Source organism: Neltuma alba, unplaced genomic scaffold (assembly GCF_004799145.2).
Source record: "Neltuma alba isolate B1F8T4 unplaced genomic scaffold, ASM479914v2 tig00011426_pilon, whole genome shotgun sequence".
Lineage (NCBI taxonomy): Eukaryota > Viridiplantae > Streptophyta > Magnoliopsida > Fabales > Fabaceae > Neltuma > Neltuma alba.
The window spans coordinates 70,537-94,286 of NW_021636109.1; the positions used below are offsets into that span (position 1 = coordinate 70,537).

Genomic DNA, 23,750 nt, shown 5'->3' on the forward strand with positions numbered 1-23,750 from the left:
TAAAATAAATATATGAGAAGAGTTTTATTTTTATTAGTATAAAAAAAATTTTAAAAAATACTTTTCTATTAATCCAGACGCTCTGTAAATAAGTTATATCTTTCGCCAAAGAAAAGTTGTTCTTGCAACAGCAGCATCTGTTTAGTCGACAATAATATGCGCATGTCCTATGTATTTAAATGTTTAATTTTAACAACTAAGTTGCAGGATTAAATTATTATTATTATTATTTTTGTTGGGGGATAAAAGCCCCACGCCCAATGCCTGTCAAACCGACCAAATGCCGCACGATACCAATATGACAACTGACCACCGGCATCCTAAGTCGGTCAGTAACAGTTAAAGTGATCAAACCATGGCCGACCTATTTATTTGCTAGCATCCGCTTTCTTTCAATACTTTCACTTCCTATTTCTTAGTCATACTTCCATTTAGGTTCCTTAGCAGCCCCTCCTGTACGGCCCCGCGTTTAAAAAAACCAGTACACTGCGGAATTCCACGCAATTATCTCTTTTTTTTTAAAAAAAAAAAGACACTGCCTATAAGGGGGCAAGTCTCGCCCGCTTTCTCTTCCTTTTCCCTCTCTAAACATTCACATTCACATTCCAGAGAATCGTTGCTGAAGTTCTCAACTTTGCTCACTTGTCCGCTTCAACTCACTGTTTAAAGGGGGAAAGATCGTTTTTTTTATATAGGGGTTGGAAGAGAGAAAGCAAATGAAGTAATGGAGGCGGCGAATCTCTAGTTTTTACGGCAGAAAGGGAATCTTCGTCTTATGGCATGGCATGCCTGGTGAAGAAGAAGAAACAGTGTGTTGTAGCCGATTCGAATCTCGACTCTGACCTTGCTTTGACCTGCTCCACCAACTCTTATACGGTTTTTGATGGAAAATTGCATCGCCTTCCCCTGTTTTCTTTTCCAGGCGATGACAACTTTGCGATTCTTTGGCTCTTTCCTTCTCATGTTATTTGTCGTCTTCACCCAAATTGGTACTTTCTTGCTGTTCTTTTTCGGTTACAAAGCTTGAAATTGAACTTATTTTAAGTTTTGCTGAGTTTTCCCCCTTTATGTAGAGACATCTTTGATTCTTGTGTCGTAATCGTTTGCCCCTGCGGTAGTTTTTACTGAAATTTCGCCTTAGATCGCGAGTAAGTTCTTGTTCATATTGCTACTTCACCTGTTTGATTTCCTTTTTAAATGCTTTCCTGTTATTCCGTTAAGTGTGTTTACCTTCTTTACCTGTGATCACCGTGTCTTACTATTGATTATTTGTTGAATTGTATCGATTACTGTTCCAATCATCTTTCTCTTCCTTTTCTGATATTCAAATTGAAGGCGTCAGAACGTTGAAACTGTCAGTTAATTCCTGTCCTGTGTGTGCATCCCCTAGTTTCTGATTTTGCTCATTAATTTGTTAGGTCTCTTATCGTCTTAAGCCAGCTGATATTGAGATATAGTTGTTCCCTGGTATGTGATGATATATGACTGAGCCATCATCTTAACAAAATTTTCCTCTGCTTGTTTTCAGCACCCAATACTGTGCAAGCATTTACTGGAACTTATGGCATCAATTATGGGAGAATTGCAGATAATATTCCCTCACCAGATGAAGTTGTTACGCTGCTCAGGGCTGCAAAAATAAGAAATGTTAGAATTTATGATGCTGATCATAGTGTTCTTAAGGCCTTCGGTAAAACTGGTCTTGAACTTGTAATTGGACTTCCCAATGGACAGTTGCAAGACATGAGTTCCAACCCAGACCATGCTTTGAACTGGGTGAAGGACAATGTACAGGCATTTCTTCCTGACACACGGATTCGGGGGATTGCGGTGGGCAATGAGGTTTTCGCTGGTGACTATAATTCGTGGGGAGCTCTTCTGGGTGCTGCAAAGAATATACATAATGCTACCCAGAAACTCAATCTGGATGGTATTCAGATTTCTACTGCACACTCATCTGCTGTATTTAAGAACTCCTACCCTCCCTCCTCTTGTAGATTTGCAGATAATATTAATCAGTATATGAAGCCACTGCTGGAGTTCTTCTCCCAAATTGGCTCTCCTTTCTGTTTAAATGCTTACCCCTTCCTGGCCTACACGTATGATCCAGAGAATATTGATTTAAATTACGCACTTTTCCAGCCAACAAAGGGAATTTATGATCCCAAGTATCGTTTACATTATGATAATATGCTTGATGCTCAGATAGATGCAGCCTATGCAGCTTTGGAAGATGCTGGATTTGATAAAATGGAAGTCATAATTACTGAGACAGGGTGGGCCTCGCATGGAGATGAAAGTGAACCTGCAGCAACTCCAACTAATGCGAGGACATATAACTATAACCTGCGTAAAAGACTTGCTAAGAGGAAAGGAACCCCACATAGGCCAAAAGATGTTGTGAAGGCTTACATTTTTGCACTTTTCAATGAGAATCAGAAGCCTGGGGCAGGTTCTGAGAAGAATTATGGACTTTTCAAGGCTGATGGGAGCATATCATATGACATTGGGTTTCATGGACTTAATGCTGGAGATTCATCTCTTTTGTCCTTCAAGGTACGATATTTCTTATGAGCCGTTTCCATCTTATCCTAGTGACTGTCATGCATATTTATTTTAGGTTCAATACTAAAAGTTTCGTGCTGCTGTTTGATTGCAAGCATAGGAAAAAAGTAGAGAAAATAAAACACGGTAATCTGTGCACATTTCTGTGCTGCATATGGTTTTGGGAAGTAGATGGGGGAAATGAAGGATTAGGACCGGCCAGCTGATCCTTTTTTTTATACAGTTTTGATTAGCATTTTCTAAACTCTTAATTCATGATGAGAGACTAACTTCAAAAAATTCGAGTTAATACCAAGTGATAGCACTTTTTGCATTTGGAAGAGAGATATGAGTTCAGCATCTGCAGATTTACGCAGAAAGAAGGCCAAAAAGAAACTTAATAAGGCTAGAAAAAATAAAATTTGAAGAGATCTAACACACCAGTCGTCTATCTCCGGATAGCCCTGACCAGTTGACATACTTCACATGAACAACTGTAATATTGCGCTGCATTTAGCCAGATATATGTTGCATCTGGCATTTTATGTTGCTTTTATCTTTCCGTTTGGCTTTATAATGTGATGGGAAGCCTACGTATTTCTTGGAGTTTTGTCAAACAACACCCAAACAAGTTTGATAGGGTGAAATTTACAGAAAACAGTGAGAAAATAACAAAGAAACCAGAAAAAAACAAAGTAAAAGGGCTCCTTAGCTTGGCATAATTCTTTTTTTCCCACTCGCCACTCAGCCTGTCCAGCTCAAATGTCACGCTAACAGCCTTCTTTCTTCATGCCCCCTTCATGTTATTTGTGACTAGTTAGGCTTGGGACACCTCATCACAATTCTCACTGGCCTCTCATTTTTCTCTGGATCGCTCCTTATTTTGTGCTATACCTCTACATGGCCTTGGTCCAATGGGATCGGTCTCATCATAAAGTCAAAATGGATTTCAATTTTAAAAGATAATACATGAAGGATTGTTACGATGTATTCATGTTGCATTTACACATTTTAGAAAACCATATATTGGAGGCACTTATTACTTGGCCTTATCACTCCAAGGCTTTCCACCAATTTGATCATTGCATCTGAAACGGAGTTATAATGCATGGACTCCGCTCTGCTGTGTGTGAGAAGGGTGTTGAAGAAATATATCTTCCCATTATATAGAGCCAACCCTGTTCAATGCATGGATATACAATAGTTATCAGTTAATTTCTGTCTCGAATAATTCATGAGGAAAAAAAAAAAAGGAATTGTCTATTGGTTCTGTTTTCTTGATTCATTCCGCTATCAGCTTTTTAGCCTGATAAACTGCCATGACTCGTGTTTGTTACTGTACTGTTCTTGTTAATGCCATCATAATTTCATATTGTTCTTAGATACAATTCCTACATTTATTTCTCTCATTTTCATCTCCTGTATCATTTGATGTTAGAATATCCACATCTCAATAAAGTGGAGAACCTAAAATTGTGAGACAACATTTGAAGTGAAAACTGATATATATGAAAGGAGTCCCAAAACTTGGTTAAACTTTAGGCCTCTGCCTCGGGAAAATAAACTGAGGTCCAACTGATGAGGGATGCTGTAACTTAAGAGACGCACTTGTGCTTAGTTTTTTCAACTTCATTATATCAATAATATATTTTTCAATGAAGGGATAGTTGACGTTTAGCTCCCAGTTTACATGGTGATTAAACGACCCTTTTTCTTAATCATTTGAGGCTTCATTTACTGAAAAAAGTCCTATGCCATCTTCCTTATGCAGTTCATGGAGTTTAATTTCTATATCTTCTTTATGGTGTATTTATTGGTTTCTCTTTGCTTTCTCATTTGCAGAATATTTATGCTCAAGGCTTGTCTAGATCCTACGCCACGGTATTATTTCTCTCAACTTTGGTACTCCTGCTTTTCTGGAGTTAGTGATAAGAGCATCGACTTCTCTCATTTCTCATGGCAACAATAAAGGGGTTTTGGATTCAGATGTTTTTTATCCCACCCTGCAGATTAAAGTCACAGCATTTTATGTAGTCGATAGTGTAAAGTAATTTTTAGCAACGAAGAATTTTGTTCAGACTCAGGAGATCTGTAGTTATTTTTCTTTTGAGAAAATTTTCCTTAATTTTCTCACTTCCAGTATAGTTCACCTGTTTTAATTGCATTGGAAATGATATCAATGCATGGATAACTGTTCAAAGATGATGCTTTAAAATGGATGGATGGGCTCTACCTTTTAACAATGATGCGATCATGACCATACTCAGAAAGTGTTATCAGCCAGCACCATATTTTATTATAATTCATTTTAAAGATAACATTTGTGTATATATATCCTTCTTGTTGTTTTAGGCAAAACTCTTAGTGGCGCATAGAGACACACACACACACACTTCTCCGATTCTTAATATGAGACCTAATTGTTGAGTTGATTTTGGTCCTAAATATAAAATCTATTTCTCATATTTATTAATTTTTTCTAAATTACCCTTATACATCTCTTTCAACCATAATCAAGTAAAAACGAGAGAGAGGATATTATGGAAGATGATTATGATGTTTTAGAAAAAACATGTTATATTTCTTATAATTAACTAACTTACCTAACTTTCTTAATCTAATCAAATTAATTAAATAGATATTATATTAAGGACCGAAAGAGTATATATATACTTCGCTGAAACTCTTGTCTTTAACAAGTCTATGACTTGTGTACTGTATACTGATCATCCAATGAGAATAAGCAATTTGCTTGACAAAGATCGAACCCAAATTCAAGAATATAGTACGGTCGTGTGTTCTGTTCTCAATATAAAATCTACTTTGGAGTTCAGCAAGTTAAATTTTACATTAAAGATTGGAGGTATCATGTAGATTTGTTGGGTTAGAGTTATTGCAGGTGACTGAATACCTTCTTTTTCCCATGGGAGTTCTCGTCTTTTAGCATTATCCTATAAACGTTGAATCTAAGTGGATTCTACAAGTGTAAAATCTTATAATCAGTGAAGAAGTTTTAAAAATTTGGCAAGTGAATGCAATTCACTACTTCTGTTTCGCAAGCTCCGTTTGAAAATGCCATGACTGTACGATTGTTCTTGGTTCTGCTTTTGCTCCCTATTTTTGTATTGTAGGCTCACAGAAAGGCGTACAAACTAATGAATGGTTAGCATTTCAGATTATAACTCAACTCTCTCACAGGACATTGATGTTATGCATTTGCTACAAATCAAGCCATGTAATAGTTTTCTCGTATGATCCAAAAAAAATATATATATAGTTTTCGTGTGTGGGGGCCTGTGGGGTGACAATATATATAATAAAAGCAATATTATTGGCAGAACGACGTCATGAGGATACATCTGTCAACATATATTTGCTTCAAAATTGATGTGGCAACCAATGAAAGTTATGTAAGGTAGCAAAAATTGTGAATTGATGTTAAGTTTTATTGTGCGAAACTTTTTTTGAAAAAAAAAATAAAAATAAAAATTGATGGCTACTCCTACAAAATTCATGAGATAGTTACGTATACTGGCCTCCAACACTGATTTTAAATTTTTAGAAAGAAGGATAAATAAACATCTGATAAGAAATAAGCCACCCTAATTGCAATCAATAACTCATAATCTTGGTAAATAAAATCATATATATTTGCCTAAACTTTTCCTCACAAAATGATGAACCTTTTTCCTCCTCCTACTTTACATGCATGTTTTCCTCTCTGGAATCTACATACATCATGCTTTAATTTCCACTTGGCAATACAGTACCGTTTATTACAAATTAAATAATACTCGTAGAACATTGAAGATTGATTGATTGATTTCACATTTGAAACCATACAAACAAATGCTGAACTGAGAACCTTCTGTTGAATTTGTGAGTTCTATATATATTTGTCTCTCTCTGTGGAATGTTCTCCCCGGAAGAAGAATATGGACGAATTATTGCCCAAGTAATTATTATTATTATTATTATTATTAAAAATAGTTGTTGCTGTAAGGCTTGGTGGGGTGTACGCCCGTTTCTCCGAAAATAAAATAAAAGGAAGAAGTTTCTTCTGAGGAGAATATGGCAAGTCATCAAAGAAACTAACCATGAACTCTATCTGATCTGACATTAACAGATATTAATATTGCAAGATGCATTTTTTTCAAAGGAAAAAGGCAAACTACTGGCCGTATATAGAAAATTAAAAATGGTCAACACACGGCATTAGAAAATCTAATAAATTGTACTAATTAACATAACAAATTTTTAAGTTTTGTTTACTCTGTTGAATTATTTGCAGCTTCCAGAACCTTGATGGCTATCAAAGGATTAAAGACAGAAGAAAATGTACTTTCACACAACATTGAATTTTGTTCATCATATGCAAAACTTTGCGTCAAGATATCAGCCCTTTTTTCCACAAAAAGCAGCTATAAGTAACACATTCGTCAAACAACAAGTGGATCGGAAGAAAATTAATATGTGAAAAAATATATTATTTCGCTGCCAAGTCATTAGTTATCTTCCACATGTCACAATTTTTTATTGTGTTAATAAACATGCACGTTTCGAGAAACTATACATTTACAGAACAAGATATTGCTAAAATTATGAAAAGATCTAATTAGGAACTCGTAGGTACTTTGTGTGGAGCTTTCAGAAATATCAGAATAATTTAACATTAATTCACAGAACAAGATACTGCTAAAACCTCTATTTCTTCTGTTCTTTATATAAAGAGACACAGGGCAAGTGTTAGCTGTAACAGAGAGCTTTAAGAAGAAAGAAGACAGGAATAATAATGGCGAGAAACATGAAGATGACGACGATCACAGCGGCTATTCTAGCCCTGTCCCTGTTTTCTTTCGCACAAACCATATCATCCCAGCAAGTGCTCGTCGTCGGAGACAGATTGGGGTGGACGATTCCTCCGGCAGGCCCTGCACCCTACGACGCCTGGGCCGCCTCCCACATCTTTGTCGCCGGAGACATCCTCGGTAATTAACTGTCCCTCACAATTCTCTCCCTGTTTGTTTCCCGAAGAAAACAAACTTATATAACGAACTATAATTCCCGCCATTTTTTCAGTGTTCAACTTCAAGAACGGAGACCAAGACGTGGCGCGAGTGACGAGGGAGGAGTTCTTGACATGCAACACGACGAACCCTATGGAAGTGAAGAAGACGAACCCTGCGAATTTCACGCTGAACAGTAAGGGAGACTGGTACTTCACGAGCACGTTAGATAGGCACTGTGAGTTAGGTCAGAAGCTGGCAGTACACGTGTTAGCTTCTGGGCCATCGCCCAGACCCCAACCCAAACCCAGAGGACCTCGGAACTTCACCGTCGGTGGTCCCTTGGGATGGATCGTCCCTCCAGCCGGTGAAATCGTCTACATTTCTTGGGCTCGCACCAAAACTTTCAGAGTCGGAGACGCCCTCGGTAAATAAATGTTCTTACATAATGTTTTGAGGAAGGTTATATATACATATATATATATATCACTCAAGAAGACAATCTTTTGTTTGTGTGTGTGTTGCAGTGTTCTGGTTCATAAATGGAACACAGGATGTTGCAGAGGTGAAGAAGGAAGATTATGAGAAATGCGAGACGAACAAAAGCATGGCAGTTTACTCAAGTAGTCCAGTGAGGATCGTGTTGAACACGACTGGGGAGCATTTCTACACGAGCACTTACCATGATCACTGTGCCTTGGGACAGAAGCTAGCCATTAATGTCACTTCTAATACCTCTTCTTCTCCATCTTCTTCTTCATCTGAGTCTGCTTTCTCTCCTGAAGCTGCTATGCCTCCGTCTACTCCTGGAAGCTCTGCCTCTAGGGTTCTATCTGCATATATGCCACCCTTCTTGGCCTTCATTGCCATGGCTTTCTTCTACTATTGATATTGATTTCGTGATATACAGGATTACAGATTATTTGACACGTGCGGGTTTATTTTGGCTTTTCTGTGTTTATATATATATCGGATGAGATCACATATATATATATATATATATATATATAGTTGTTGTATACTTGTAGTGAGATTGTAGGTAGATCCATCCATTGGATTCACCATTTCATATAGATCGATAAATTATTATCCATGATGTGGGTTTTGGATTATTTGAACAGGCCAGATTGGCTTCTCCTTCGTTTTATCTGCGTATAGATGTAATAAATCCTGTGATTCTATTATACAGGGTACCTTTCTTTCTTTTCCATTTTATATACTGATTTTGTGCAAAAACTCTTCGCCACATATTACAAGTTCTAAGTGTTGTTATAATACTCCTCCTGTCCACCCAATATTTGAATTGGTTTTAGTTCTAAATATAAGACCTATTTCTCATATTTATCAATTTTCGCTAAATTACCCTTATGGATACTCCCTCAACCATAATCAAGTAAAAGAGGGAGAGGGGATGTTAAGAAAGATAATTACGGTATTTTAGGAAAAATATATCACTTTTCTTATAATTAACTAACTTACCTAACTTTATTAATCTAATCAAATTAGTTAAATAGGTTTTATATCAAGGACCAGAAGAGTGTATTTTTCGAAGACTTGTTTATCCCATAGGACTTTAGTTCAGACGAGTGAGCCTTAGATGAGGTAGAAACATAAAAAGTTGAGTTTTAAATTTTGTTAGTAATTGAATTAAACTCTTTTGATATTACTAAAAAATTTATATTTATTTAGAATTAATAATTATTTATTTATTATTGGGCTCAGAATAATAATTTGTAAAGAAATATGTCGTTTGCAATATAAAAGGTAATTCAAATTCAAAGTGATGAACTAACAGAATTGGGTCTAGCAGAAATAACTAATCCGTCATAACATGACGAATTAATATTCAAATCTCTACTAGGAGAGGTACTCATATTTAGTACCTGACAGTGCCTTAAATAGGATTACCTCCAATAAAAAGAATACCTATGTTTTAGCCCCCAAAAAAAAAATTCAAAGTGATGAGCGCGTTTTGTTGAGATTTCTCTTTTTCATTGACTTTAATTTCCTCACTTCCTCTCTCCGGATGTGTATATACTATGTCCTCTCTTTTTATACACAATAACTATTATCTCTTTCTTCTCTTTAAATATAAATAATATTTATAAGTTGTTTTAAATTTTTATAGCAAATTTTCTATTTTACTCCCATTAATTACTTATTTTAATACTTAATATATTTATTATCTTATTTTTCAAAACCTTGCTCTCTCCATCACACATTCTCTCTCTTTTATAATTCTCTTTATTATAATAATTTTCTTATTCTCTTTCTTATACTCTCTCCCTCCCATAAATAAGGGTATTTTAGAGAAAGAACTTTTAATTTCTATTTATTTATTGTCTTTAATTAGCTTTTTGATCTACCTAAAGGAGCCAAGATTATTTTTAAAAAGGGACGGACGGGGTATATGTGATGTGTATGTGAGATAAAATTCCAATCCTTACTATCATATATTTAATGTATAACCTCCACTACCATCCAATATAAGATTTATTTTAATGAAAAAAAAATCAAACTACAAAATAAATCTTATATTAAGAAGCAACAATAGTACATATTATAAATGAGACTTTCTTATTGGAAGATTGGTGGTGTCCCCTCTAATTTAGAAGGTGTTTGAATGAAATCAGAACTATAATTTTAAAAGTATTTTTATGGTGTACAAAGTAAATATGTAGAGGAGTTTACGGTGTACTTTTAGATGCTTCCAAATACCCAATTAATGATCATGTTAATGGCTTTCATAGATTGGCTGCTTATCACTAATTATCACAATCTCTCTAATGACCTCACCTAACTTGCATTTTACAAACTTTGAAATAACATCCTGCAAATTGGCATCAACATTAGTATTTGCACATACAATTATTAAATAATTGACGTAAGGCAGACATGATTAAGTCGCATAAAAAATAATAAAGAGTACAGGGTGGTTGAGATTTTTTTACGTTTAGAAAAGGCTGATGTTCAAACAAATTAAAAATTAAAAATTATAATTATAATCAAAGACATAATAGTACGACAGGACATAATTAAGTTGCATCATCAACGACTTCCTTTTGCAATTTTGTTTCCGTTTTGGGAAAGGTAAAAAGATATAAAAAGAAATTAGGAAAGGTAATATTTCCATTTAGGTACCTAGGAATTCAAAATCCTAGGAGAGGAAGTACGTAGTGTCCAATCTGATATTTTGTAAATATAGTTAAATGACAAAAATATCTTTGTATCAGATTTTTTGAAAAAATCAAAACTATTAAACTTATCATTACCAGTACATTTCTTGTCATGGTTTTTCAACACTTATTATTACCAGCTCACAACTTATTAATAAATAACTTGTTATTACTAGTCATTACCAATTTACAACTTGTTAATAAACCTTTTGGTATAAAGATATTTTTGTTATTTAACTATATTTGCAAAATGCCACATCAAGTATCACTTTCTACCTTCAAATTTTGAAATCTTAAGTGCCTGAATTAAAATATTGTAATTTTTAGAAAAAAATAGCAAATAAAAACCCCTAATATATGAAATTATGATTTGGGACCCTTAATTTAAAAAATAGCAAATAAAGACCCAGTCCCATATTATAAATATGAAATCTTGATTAAATGTTTAAAATATCTCTTAGCCAAACGACAAATTAATCATAGAAAATAACAAATTCGCTTTAACGAATGACAATTTCAGTAGACCAAATCACAACTTAATTGAAGAGCATTTCAGACATTTTACCAATATTTCATATTTGTAATATGAGATGGGGTCTTTATTTGCTATTTTTTAAATTAAAAATCCCAAATTATAATTTCACATATTAGGGGTATTTATGTGTAATTTCCCTGTTTTTATTTCCTTTGCGAAATCATAATTATGACATTGGTTTTGATTTTAGTTGTTACGTCAATATCCAAATGTCACGCTTTGATTTGATTCCAACCTCCCTTGCGTTTCTTCGCTTTACCATATTGTTTGATTATTGACAAATTCTCCTCTCAGTTTTTCTCCCAAATCCTTTCAACTTGTTGTCCTTAAATCTCCCAAGACAGGATAATATAAAATTATTTCTCACGGTTAACTGGTATTTTGACTACTTCTCTCTAATAATAATAGATATGATGGGCTCCTACAACCAAAAAAAAAAAAATTCTTGATTGGTCACAAGGGAACGCTTTATCTTTCTTGATTAAGTTTTAAAATCTTCGTTTCCGTTTTTCTTATGTTGAAGAGAAAGATATATGTGTTGATAACGACAGATTAATTCCTGTGATTTTATAATTGTTCCTCTAAGCAAGATTTGAATTTTATAACAATAAAATTATCACTGAATAAACATTTACACCCATTCGCAGTTCAATCCAATTTAAACCAAACTAATCGAAGTTTAGAAAAATCATTGGCATTAAACCGAAAACATAGATAATTAAGATTCATCAAATTAGTAAGTTTCTCATATTTTGTATCTTTTCTCTTTATTAAATTGGAGAAAAAAGATTATAAATAAAAATACGGTGCATAAAAACTTATCTTTGGCAGCTACTCTTTCGGTCCTTAATATAGGATCTAGTTGTTAATTTAATTTTGATTCCAAATATAAGACCTATTTCTCATATTCATCAAATTTTTTTAAATTACCTCTATGGATACTCCCTCAATCATAATCTAATAAGTGAGGAAGGAAGGATATTTAAGAAAGATGATTATGATATTTTAAAAAAATATATTATATTTCTTATAATTAATTAATTTACATAACTTTAATACAAAAGGATTAGAGGTAAATGGTCCATAACTCGCTTCGCATTGGGCCCAACCCAAAGCAGGTTCACTGGGCTTATCCCGCTTTAGTCATTCTTGTACTTAAGTCCAAAATCGTTTTTTTGGGGCTAAAACCTTTTTCCTCGCAGTACGCCTAACAATACGGAAAATTTATTTCAATGTTTTTGACCATTGTATACCAATTTTTTTTTTTTTAACCATGATAATATTACGTATTTACGTGTATGTATTTTTTTTTTTTGGCCAAGAGAAAGTCCATCTCATTTATTAACAAAAGGAAGTTACAAACACTAATAGCCAATTAAGACCGGGAAAGAAAAAAGCACTCAAAGATACTAACAAAGAACCCAACACACAAACTCACCACCTAAGAAACACAAGGACAAGAGAAAAAAACAACACAAACAAGCAGACCAAAAACCAATTAACCAATACCACTTCTGTCAAAACCGTGAGCAGCAGCACCATCAGTGGGCGTTGCAGAACTTCTTCCCATCATAGCATCAGCAACCATGATCCTATCAAACCCATTATTTAAACTGGACAGCTGGGATACTGGAACCTCTCTCCTTCCTGCAGCATTCATTCGAGCCTTCACTGCTTCCCAACACATAGCATCAGATGCTAAACATTTAGCAAGAGAGGGTGATGGTATATGATGCAAAATAAGACATTATAGAAAAATAAGACAGTAAATGAAATTTTAAATCATAAACTAATATTAAAAAAAAAAAGGATTGCTGCGTATTTACGGGTTTATTCTTTCCATGATAATACATAACAAGTCGTCAATAAATTTTTCTGGGTCAGATAAATCCCGAGTGAATTATATAAAAATCGCACAAACAAAGTTCAAAAGAAAGACTATTACATCTTTCTGATTACATTTTTTTTTCCCTTTCTTCTTTAGAAAAAGTTAAAAAAAAAAAAAAAAGACCAAGAGGTAAGATTAGCTTAATCAAGGGACATTTAAACCTATAGACATGGAAAAGTCATTCTGCAGTAAAGATTCACGTGTTTGACCCAAAAAATGCAAGAGAGAGAGAGAGAGAGAGAGAGAGAGAGAGAGCAAGAATTAACGCGGCATACCCTTAATTTAAAAAAAAAAAAGAAAAAGGATTAGCTTTCACATTACCTATTAAAATGATAATAATTGGTGTTAACATCCTGATATTGATAATATAAATTTCAAAAAAGTCTTGGCTGTCATTTTCTCATGTCAAGCTTTTACATCTTCAAATTTATCTGAGTTGCTGTTCAAAGAAGCAACCTGGAATCTGGAAACCACACTGTATTATATTGTTAATACTTAATACTTGTCCCTTACTTACACATATTATAAAAGAATTAAGGGCACGAAAGCATCGTGTTGATATAGTTATTTGAAATGGGATGGTTGGTCGCACTTTCTAAATAAATTACAAAATTTATATAATGAAGAAGTTCTTCTTCTTCTAGAATATATTCTAGAAGAAAAATCAAATCAAAATGCCTTAGTGCCATCTACAGCACGCAATAATAATATTAAACACGAAAATAGTGGACTCGAGGAATTACCAAATAGGCAAAAAACTTCTGGGGAAAAAAACTGCAGAAACAGGACACATAAACTTGTTCAAAAATGGAACCTCATCGTTGACAATTCTAATTCCCAATGAGATGACGTGGAAGGCCCATGCTAATACGGTGTATGTGTATATATATATCGTTTGCTGCAAGCTCACAATCTCACACCGTCTTGAAAGTAGCAAAAACAAGAGAGTTTCAAGAAAAAACAACCGATGACAATGGCCAAACGCATGGGTTTGATAGGTTGCTTCATGGTTGCACTGTCTTTAGTATTTGCAGCGTCCGAGGCAACACGATACAATGTAGGGGGCGACTTTGGATGGGGCATCCCTCCCAATCAAACCTTCTATTCAGACTGGGCTTCTTCCAAGACCTTCATCGTTGGAGACTCACTCGGTATGTGTGAATATATATATGCTTCATCTTTATCCAATCCTTCCCCAACATCCATTCATTTTATTTCTATCATTTTCATCTTCATTATATTCTGAAACATGCATATATATATATATATATTGATCTCAAAATGACGATGTTGTTTATATACTTCATCTAACTTGTTACCTAATAAGGACACATGGCGTTTCATGTTAGAACATATCTGATACGAGATAACACTATGATTGTAGTTTATAAGTTTAAGAAGTGTTACCATCGAACAGGCTAATGGTGATTCTCCAATGATACTATGTTGTCATTATGATTGATTTTTAATGTGTTTTCTGGTGGTGTTTGCGGTGAATATGGAACAGTGTTCAACTGGACTGGAAACCAGAATGTGGCTGATGTACCAATGGCGGACTACAACAACTGCAGCACCGACGTGATCACGTTCACCGGCAGTCCCAACCGGACGGTGTTTACGATTACCCTGTTGTTTCCGGGGCCTCGTTACTTCATCTGCACCGTCGATGATCACTGTGAAAGAGGCCAGAAGTTCAGTATCAACGTTCGATGGCCATTCTCTTCTGATGCTCCTTCTCCTTCAGCTCAGCCACCAATATCTTCCTCTGCCCCAACCCCCTCTTTTAGGGTTTAAATATTCTCAGTACTGTCGTTGTCTATTTCTTCGGCCGCATCTAGGTTTTTGTAGTATGTTTCATCTTCATGATTAGAGACGACAGGTTTATGGATGTATTGTTCTAATGTCTGATTATTCGGAGAGTGCAGTGTTTTGTTTTTTTTAAATACAATAATGGATGTACTGCTAGGCGCGTGTGCGATATATGTTAAATAAAGCAGTTGGTTTTTTTATTCATGAAACTAGAGACAAGTTGCTTCAGATTTCGTAATAAATTTTACTTGCAATTTCTTGATCATTATATCAGACATATATTACCAGATATCGGCTATATACGCACCACCTCAAGTGCTATTAGCGAAATATAATACTCTAATTCATTTTCACTCTCACTCTGTCTGTCAAATTTATAATATATTCTAAAAAATATTCTTATTAATTATAAAATATTTTCACCTGAGTGTAGTTTCAATGTATATGATTGAATAAGAGTAATTTAAAAAAGTGAAAAACATTTGTTATAAATAATTAATTTAACAAATTTTCTTAATCTTTTCAAATTAGTTATTTAGTTCTTATACTGCCTTCAACCTTTAATATAAGAACTTATTTAATTTTAATTTAGTCCTAAATATAAGATCCCAATCTACTTTCTCTCTCACATTTATCCTTTTTTTTAGGGTAGTTCTTGTAGTAATGGTAACTCTAACTAATACACTTGATTAGTAAGGATATTTTAGGAAAAAAATACTTACTTATTACAAATAACTAACTTAACTTATTTGCTTAATCTACTCAAATTAGTCAACTAACTCTTATTAAGGAATGGAAGGTAGTATTTACTACCTGCAGTCCTTAATATAAGACATTGTTGGACTTTTATTTTGGTCCTAAATATAAGATTATAATCTACTCTGCCTCTCATATTTATCTATTTTTTTCAAGATAGTCCTTTAATAATGATAATTCTAGATAACAAACTTGATTAGCAAGGATATTTTAGGAAAAACAACACTTATTCATTACAAATAACTTAACTAAGTTTCTTAATCTCCCCAAATTAGTCAACTGAGTCTTATATTTAGGACCAGAGGTAGTATGTTAAAATATTCATGGTAAAAAAAAAATGTGCGTTAGAATATTTTTTTGCCAGCGGTATGTTAAAATATTAAGCTATTAAAAATAATAAAGTATCAAAGTAAAATTATATTAAATCTAGATCGTCTAATTTTAATTTGAATGGTTTAGGCCCAGCCCAAGAATCGCGCGTCAAGTTCCCCGCCCCTTCCCTCGCCCTCCTTAATGCTAATTGGAATTGTCGCTCTGCCCCGGCCTGCGTTACTTCTCTTCGATCGTCACTCTCTCAGGCTCGTAGCTTTCGCCCTCTGTCTGACTCAAAACATCCGATTATTTCTTAGCTAAGTAGAAATGTTTCATTGAGTTACGCTTTCTGAATCAATCGGTATAGTAGTGTACAGAAAGTAGCGCAGAAATTGAATTATTCTGTGTTGTTTGACATAAGATCATAAAAATCTTTTGCGCGCATCGCAATTTTAGTTCAACGCTTGAGTGTTACAGCAAAATGCAATCAGCATGCACCTTCTTATTATTAAATGGCGGGGTACAAGTCATTCGTTATCCAAACAGTGTGCTTTCTTGCATTGATGTACTTTTTTCTTTCTTCCCCCCCTTATGCTCCCTTCTCTTAATGCCTCGGTTGATTAGATTTTAATCATATAGATAAGAAAGGGGGTTTTGATGAGGTTCTGCCCTTCATTGTGATTCAAGTTCAAATATAATAGCATTTTTACCTGAATCGTCTAATTCCTACTCTGTATGAAATTATTGGAGATGAAAATTTGTAGCGAAATTCGTGACGTCGACATTCCTCAAAATTTAGGTTATGAATCTAATGATTCTTAATGTTTTTATGCTGGAGTTTTAGTCAAGTGTCTGAAATTCAAAAGTTATATAATGGTACTCCCTTTGACTAAACAGGGATACTCCAACCAGTTTAATTTTCTGGACTGTTACATTTAGTGGAGGGTAAACACTGAAAGAATTTCTACTTGTAATAAAATAGCTTGATATGCATGTGATCGCCAATGCGTTATAATTTATAAATGTATCTATTTACTATCAACCCGAAAGCCAGACTTTTATTTTGTCCATTAAGGGGAAGCTGGCTTCTCAGCTTCTCATTACTTGCATTCAGCTGCTGCTCTTCTGTTCCGTTCATCGGTTTAATGTATCATACTGACATATTTCATATATTTATTTTCTCAGGGGGTTGTTATAGTAGATAACTAATCATGGACAATTTAGTCTCGTCACCTGATTCCTGTTAGCGTTACAGACATGGTGTGATGATTAACAAAAAAGATGTGATCAGCAAATTACCTGATAGCCTTCTTCATCACATTCTTTCTTTCCTCTCAACCAGAGATGCCATTCGAACCTCCTTATTGGCAAGAAGGTGGAAGTTCTTATGGACCTACTTATCTGACTTTAATATTGAAGTTTTACTGTCAATTTCCCACAAGAATGAAACTGAAAAGAAGATGATAAATTATCTTTTCAATCAAGTAGACACAATACTTCAAAAGGCTAAATTTATAAAAAGGTTTCGTTTTGTGGCTTATGGAACTCCAGTTGATGTAGACCGAGCTCATTCTTGGATCTTTGCTTTGCTAAAGCATAAAATTCAGGAGCTGGGACTGTCCTTAAATCTTAGACCTTCCTTTCTGTTAGCCAATAACTTGCCACTCCCTAAATCATTGAATATGATGGATCTGGAGTTTGGATGCGTCTTAAAGGTCCATAGTTCCGTCCATTTCCCATGCTTGAAGACCTTGACACTTCAATACATAACCTTTCAAGACCAAGCGTCAGCCCAACAACTTTTCCCTGGTTGCCCAGTCCTTCAAAAGCTGACCTTGCGTAGTTGTGACTGGAAGAATGTCGGCGTGTCAGCATAAAAATTCCAACGGTTGACAACCTTAATCATTGAGGATGACTGTTGGCGAGATGATTTACTCAATTGTAAAGTTACAATTGATGCTGTGTAAATCTCAGATCATTAAGTTGCACAAACTTTTTGAGCATAGAATTATCCCAATCAACTTAATCTCCTCAGCTGATGCGTATATTGATGTCTCAAATGGCTGGTTATCCTTGGCACAATCTACTATTCCTCGGGCAGTAAAACTTGTAAGTGGAAATTTTCATGTCAAGTCTCTCATACTCTCGAAAGATGCTCTTGAGGTATGTCTACCGATCCCCCTCCATTCACTTATAACATTCATAAGATAGCTACAGACAATATCGCTTTAAATAGGCTATCCAAACAATATCTTCCTCGTTTCCTTTGTACGACAATGATCAGTTGCTTTTATTTTATATTGTAGACTCTTTCCCGTGCAGAAAATCTCCTTTGGCGCCTTCCTACATTCCACAATTTGACCCATATTGGTGTTGATCAAGGAATGTATGACTTTACGGGCGAAGCACTGGTAGACATTCTTGAGAAGTCTCCTAACCTGGAAGTTCTTGACATTGTTGATGTAAATCCGTATCATTATACTGATATATATGTTTCAAGGTTAACAATAGTAATATTTCTGTTCATGAACATGTTTCTTGGATATACATTAAGGGATTCGACCCAGATTTCTGCTCAGATGGGGAAGCCTGGACATTGCGCTCAGTGCCTCGTTGTTTAAAGTCCAGTCTGAAATTGGCTAGCATCTCGGATTTTCGGGGCGGGGAAGCTGAGATGCAATTCCTTAGCTTTCTGCTAAAAAATGCCGTCGATTTGACGAGAATCAAGATTTTCTGTGAGGATTGCTTGTCAGCAGATTTAAAGAAGCAAGCAGATATCAATAGTCAATTGCAGGTAAAGCGTAAAGGCTTAGCAAGCTGTGCGATTGAGTTACGGTAAAAAGCTCGGCAGAATTTCCGAATCTTAATGTTCAAATTTGTGTGGACTCAAAAAAAACTAAAGGCCTGTTTGGCCAAAAAAAAAAATCACTAAAGTGCCTTGTACCAAAAACACTAAAGAGTCTTGGGTTTTAATTTTTTAGGTACTTTTATTGGGCCTGAGATGATGTGATATGTGTCGATTATATCAAATTTGGAGTTTTAGAAAATGTGTCCACCAAGCAAAAACGACAGAACTCTAAAACCAACATTGAAAATTTTACTGGCATAAGCGAATTGATTATTAAAGCAATTGAAAAATTGATTTTTTTTTAATACCCTAAGTTGTTTAGGTACAAATATTAAAATATATCTGTCTGCTGTAAAATATCTTATGCTTGTATCTTGCGCGTATACGATTATCTTGTTGAATATTGATCAAATTTGGGTTCAAAAGTAACCTCGAATCTCTAGAAGTATATCTTTTGTCTTGATCTTGCTACCAGCCCTAAATAATACTACTAAACTAGTTTGAAAAATTAGGAATGAGGATATGAATACAGACGAATCTCCTTACAAGAGTGTGTGTGTGTGTGTAAACACGTAATAAAATTTATAACAATTTGCGTTATATATAGACAAAATGTTTGAGCATAAAACTATACATATATACATATTTTATTTATTACAAACAGAATGAATCAAGGGATTATTAACACAACCAAAGGACATTTTAATTAATATGGATATGGAAATTGAAAAAGTCTGGAAATTGAAAAGGTCAGTCATTCGTAATCGTAAGGATTACATGTTTTGCGGCGTTCCAAAAAAAGAAAAAGGTAAAGGATTAACCAGGAATATATAGTATTCCCATGGCTTTTCTAAAATGTTTAATAATAATAATCATAGATCTTAATATCCAGAAAATAATCATTTTCAAAAAGTCTCTTGATCAAAAATCGCTGCCTCTGTGATGGTCCATTGGTCTTAGCATATGACATCTTCAATTTTATCCGCGTTATTGTTCAAAGATCGAAGCAACGTCGAACTCCCAAGTAACACCCTATTATTCTTTGGGACTTTTCCTTCCCATGCATATTCCTATTGTTTTTTTCATTTATCTTGGAATTCAACTTAACTGTTCTCAATTTTTAATAATTAAACCGTTCCCTCTTGTATGTAACCAAACAAAAAGAAAATCTGACTTCAACCTTTTTATTAGTCCAGAACGCAACAAAAGAGATATATGAGGCAGTGTGTTAATAGAAGGGGATTAAAAAAAGACGTCTTCTTAGAATATAATATAGGAATTGTCAAAATGCCTGTGTCATCTACAGCACGTAATAAAATTCTAAAATAAACCCCATTTTACCAAAAATATGCTTAAAAACTCGTTCAAAAATGGCACCTCGTCATTGACAATTCAGCAAGAAGGCTCCATCCCACACCTATATATATGTCTCTAGCTGCAACCTCACAAATCACAATCCCATCGACTTACCCAGCAACAGGACTTGAACAACAGAGAGTTCATTTCAAGATAAATACAACCAACCGCCTACGTACGTAACAGAGACAAGAACAATGGCCAAACACCTTGGCTTCATAGGTTGCTCCATTATTGTTGCACTGTCTTTATTATTTTCAGCAACAGAGGCAAGACAATACCATGTTGGTGACAGCTTTGGATGGAACACCCCTCCTAATCAGACCTTCTATTCAGACTGGGCCAGCTCCAAGACCTTCTTCGTTGGAGACTCACTGGGTATGTTTTCCATTAATTTGATCTTTTACCAGCATCCATTCATTTTGTATAAAAACATTAATTAAAACCTTCATGATAACATTCTATAGACGCTGATCGTATTGATGTTTTTCTTCTCTTTTCTCTTAAATCCACCAGTGTTCAACTGGACTGGAAACCAGAACGTGGCTGATGTAACAATGGCGGAATACAACAACTGCACCGACGTGACGAGTGTGTTCACCGGTCCGAGTGGGACGGTGTTTACGATCAACCTGTTGAATCCAGGGCGTCGCTACTTCATTTGCACCGTCGATGATCACTGTGAAAGAGGCCAGAAGTTCAGTATCAACGTGGAGTGGCCCATCTCTTCTGGTCTCTCCCCTTCAGCTCAACCAACACCATTTAGTTCTGCTCCAACTCTGTCTTATGGGATCTTGTCGGCATTTCTCTCAATCATTGCTGTCTATTTCTTCACCTGCGTCTAGGTTTATATAGTGTCTCATTGATAATTAGAGACTACATTTGTTTCTTTGTATTCGTTAAATGTCTGATTCTTCGGTATGTGCAGTGTTTTTCTAGTTTCAATAATAGATGTACTGTTATGACATGTATGAGACTTTAAGATGAATAAAGCAGTTTATTGTGATTCATGAAATTATTAGAGAGAAGCTGGCGATTTCGCAGTTTTTATAAGTTTCCAAAAAAATAACACTCCACACGCTAATAAATTAAAGATAAAATTATATATTTATGTTTTAAAAAAAGTTAATGATTTGGCTTGAAAATAGAGTAAAAAATTTTCTTCTATCTCCTATAATAGGCCAGCAAATGCGTTAGTACTATGTCTTCAATTTTCATACTCTATTATATATATGCTCTCTTCTGTCCTTATTACAGACACTTCCAACAGGTTGCCTAAGATAACATATTTTGTTCAACATATTAATTTTTTTCACCAAGCATCTCCAACTAATTATGAAACTTCCTAACTACAAACTCTTCTGACTAGTAACTTTGATTGAGGATGATGTTTTATTAAAAAAATATTGATTCACGTCACTAATTTATGTTAAATTGTTATTGTGTGACTATAATAAGGATTAAAGGGAGTATAGGTATGTACTCTTTTGATTCCTAATATAAGAATCACTTAACTAATTCAAATAAATTAAAATAAATAAATAAAATATTTAATTTTAATAAATACAACATGATCTTCTTAGAATAACCCTATGTAATATTAGATTATATTATTTTTGATAAAAAATATTAAATTATATGTTAATTTCCTTTTTCGTCTTGCATTTTTCATCCCGAAAAAAGAATACAAGGGATAAAAAATTATAACCTTATATTCAAGATAAAAAAAATCAACTTCCTAAAAAGTCAAGGGAGTGACAAAGACTACAAGGCACATTTTAATTCATTATGAAAAAGTCAACCATCCTTAAGGATTAGCGTGTTTAACTTTGACCAAAAAAGAAGTCAAGAACAACCCGCCATACTGCCGTACCCCTAACCAATTATGGACTTTAACTTCAGGTTGTTTTTCTTTAATTCAGCACGGAACTAAATTAGTTGTTCTCTTCTTTTAATAGTTAGATAACTTCAGTAACATGTAACCCCAAAAAAAAAGAAAGAAATCTGTTTCAAAACTTTTCATTAATCATCTTCACCTCCCCACACCCAGTAACTTCAAATAAAACTAGAACAAAAGAGGCACGATATGAATATGTCGTTATTTCTGTCACACGGATCATTGCATTTGTACGAAGCAAATGCGTTAATACTTAATAGAATCTTCTGCACTGACATAGTCGACCGCACTGCCCGGATGACAAAATATTAAATCCCAAAAAAAAAAAAAAGAACGACTTCTCAGAATAGGAGAATGGTCCAAATCCCATTCGACGAAAATGGTCAAAAATGGTACCTTAAAGTTAACATTTGAGAATTCTTAATTCCTTATAAGATAGGAAGCTCCCTCCCAATCCTACCCTCTATAGCGTCTCTCTCTCTCTCTCTCTCTCTCTCTCTATATATATATATATATATATCGTGTAGTTAGCTGCAATTCAGGATCTCATCGCCTTGAAGCAGCAAGAAGACTTGAACGTACAACAGAGTTTCAAGACATAACCAACCAAACTACACAGAAAAAAGAGAACAACAATGGCCAAACACACTGGCTTCGTAGGTTGTTCCATCGTTGTACTGTCTTTGTTATTTGCAGCAACAGAGGCAACAAAATACAACGTTGGTGGCAGCTTTGGATGGAACATCCCTCCCAACCAGACCTTCTATTCAGAGTGGGCTAGCTCCAAGACCTTCGTCGTTGGAGACTCTCTGGGTATCCTTTTTGTTTATTAAAAACCTTGCACCATCATTCATTCATTTTGTTTCTGAGCTATAAGAACATTAAATTCGTCAAACGACGACAACCCGGAATATGGTAGAGTGGTAGACTCTCATATGGATGTTCTTTTTGACTCATGTTTAGGATTTTATAAAACAAGGTCACACAGCATTCCATGCATGTTAAAAGGCCACATGTTTGCAATATGTACGTAATATTGACGTTTCTCTTCTCTTTCTGCTGAATCTATCAGTGTTCAACTTGACTGAAAACCAGAATTTTGCTGATGTAACAATGGCTGATTACAACAACTGCAGCACCAAGACGAACCCGTACGCCGGGACGGTGTTTATGGTTGATCTCTTGCATCCGGGGCCTCGCTACTTTATCACCACCGTCGATGATCACTGTGAAAGAGGCCAGAAGTTCAGTATCAACGTTGAGGGGTCATTCTCTTCTGGTACCTCTGCTTCAGCTCGACCACCATCTATTAATTCTGTTCCAATTCTGTCTTGTGGGGTCTTATCTGCAATCCTCTCCACCATTGCTGTCTGTTTCTTCAACCGCGTCTAGGTTTTTATAGTGTTTCATATAATTACAGACCAGATGTACTTTCTGTATTCGTTAAGTGTCTAGCTACTCGATTTGTTTAGTATTCTTCAAGTTTCAATAATGAATGTACTGCTATGAGAAGTTTTGTTTCAATAAAGCAGTTGATCACTTGATGGTGAATCACGAAAGCAGAAAGAAGCTGGCTTCAGATTTCACCATAACCATTCAGTGCTTAACGCGGGGGGGTCTAAA

At 34.8% G+C, this 23,750-nt stretch overlaps 6 protein-coding genes across 6 annotated transcripts; all 6 read left to right on the forward strand.

The window, feature by feature from the left end:
• Window positions 1-601: 601 nt before the first annotated feature.
• LOC114713461 (glucan endo-1,3-beta-glucosidase 14) lies at window positions 602-4,787 on the forward strand. Its single transcript, XM_028898115.1, has 3 exons — window positions 602-989; window positions 1,529-2,556; window positions 4,387-4,787. Exons 1-3 carry the CDS (start codon window positions 884-886, stop codon window positions 4,468-4,470), a joined length of 1,218 nt encoding a protein of 405 aa, XP_028753948.1. The 5' UTR covers window positions 602-883; the 3' UTR covers window positions 4,471-4,787.
• A 2,478-nt stretch (window positions 4,788-7,265) lies between these two features.
• Window positions 7,266-8,758, forward strand: LOC114713463 (early nodulin-like protein 1). The gene is made up of 3 exons (XM_028898117.1): window positions 7,266-7,532; window positions 7,624-7,977; window positions 8,078-8,758. The coding sequence occupies exons 1-3, from the start codon at window positions 7,337-7,339 to the stop codon at window positions 8,437-8,439; spliced, it is 912 nt and encodes a 303-aa protein (XP_028753950.1). The 5' UTR covers window positions 7,266-7,336; the 3' UTR covers window positions 8,440-8,758.
• Window positions 8,759-14,089: 5,331 nt separating this feature from the next.
• On the forward strand, window positions 14,090-15,140 carry LOC114713428 (umecyanin-like). The gene is made up of 2 exons (XM_028898071.1): window positions 14,090-14,300; window positions 14,657-15,140. The coding sequence occupies exons 1-2, from the start codon at window positions 14,117-14,119 to the stop codon at window positions 14,941-14,943; spliced, it is 471 nt and encodes a 156-aa protein (XP_028753904.1). The 5' UTR covers window positions 14,090-14,116; the 3' UTR covers window positions 14,944-15,140.
• A 2,083-nt stretch (window positions 15,141-17,223) lies between these two features.
• On the forward strand, window positions 17,224-18,865 carry LOC114713456 (putative FBD-associated F-box protein At5g50270). Its single transcript, XM_028898109.1, has 3 exons — window positions 17,224-18,189; window positions 18,333-18,488; window positions 18,581-18,865. Exons 1-3 carry the CDS (start codon window positions 17,938-17,940, stop codon window positions 18,863-18,865), a joined length of 693 nt encoding a protein of 230 aa, XP_028753942.1. The 5' UTR covers window positions 17,224-17,937.
• A 1,498-nt stretch (window positions 18,866-20,363) lies between these two features.
• On the forward strand, window positions 20,364-21,240 carry LOC114713438 (stellacyanin-like). The gene is made up of 2 exons (XM_028898079.1): window positions 20,364-20,608; window positions 20,747-21,240. The coding sequence occupies exons 1-2, from the start codon at window positions 20,428-20,430 to the stop codon at window positions 21,073-21,075; spliced, it is 510 nt and encodes a 169-aa protein (XP_028753912.1). The 5' UTR covers window positions 20,364-20,427; the 3' UTR covers window positions 21,076-21,240.
• A 1,456-nt stretch (window positions 21,241-22,696) lies between these two features.
• LOC114713465 (umecyanin-like) lies at window positions 22,697-23,689 on the forward strand. Its single transcript, XM_028898120.1, has 2 exons — window positions 22,697-22,940; window positions 23,200-23,689. Exons 1-2 carry the CDS (start codon window positions 22,763-22,765, stop codon window positions 23,517-23,519), a joined length of 498 nt encoding a protein of 165 aa, XP_028753953.1. The 5' UTR covers window positions 22,697-22,762; the 3' UTR covers window positions 23,520-23,689.
• The last annotated feature ends 61 nt before the right edge of the window (window positions 23,690-23,750 follow it).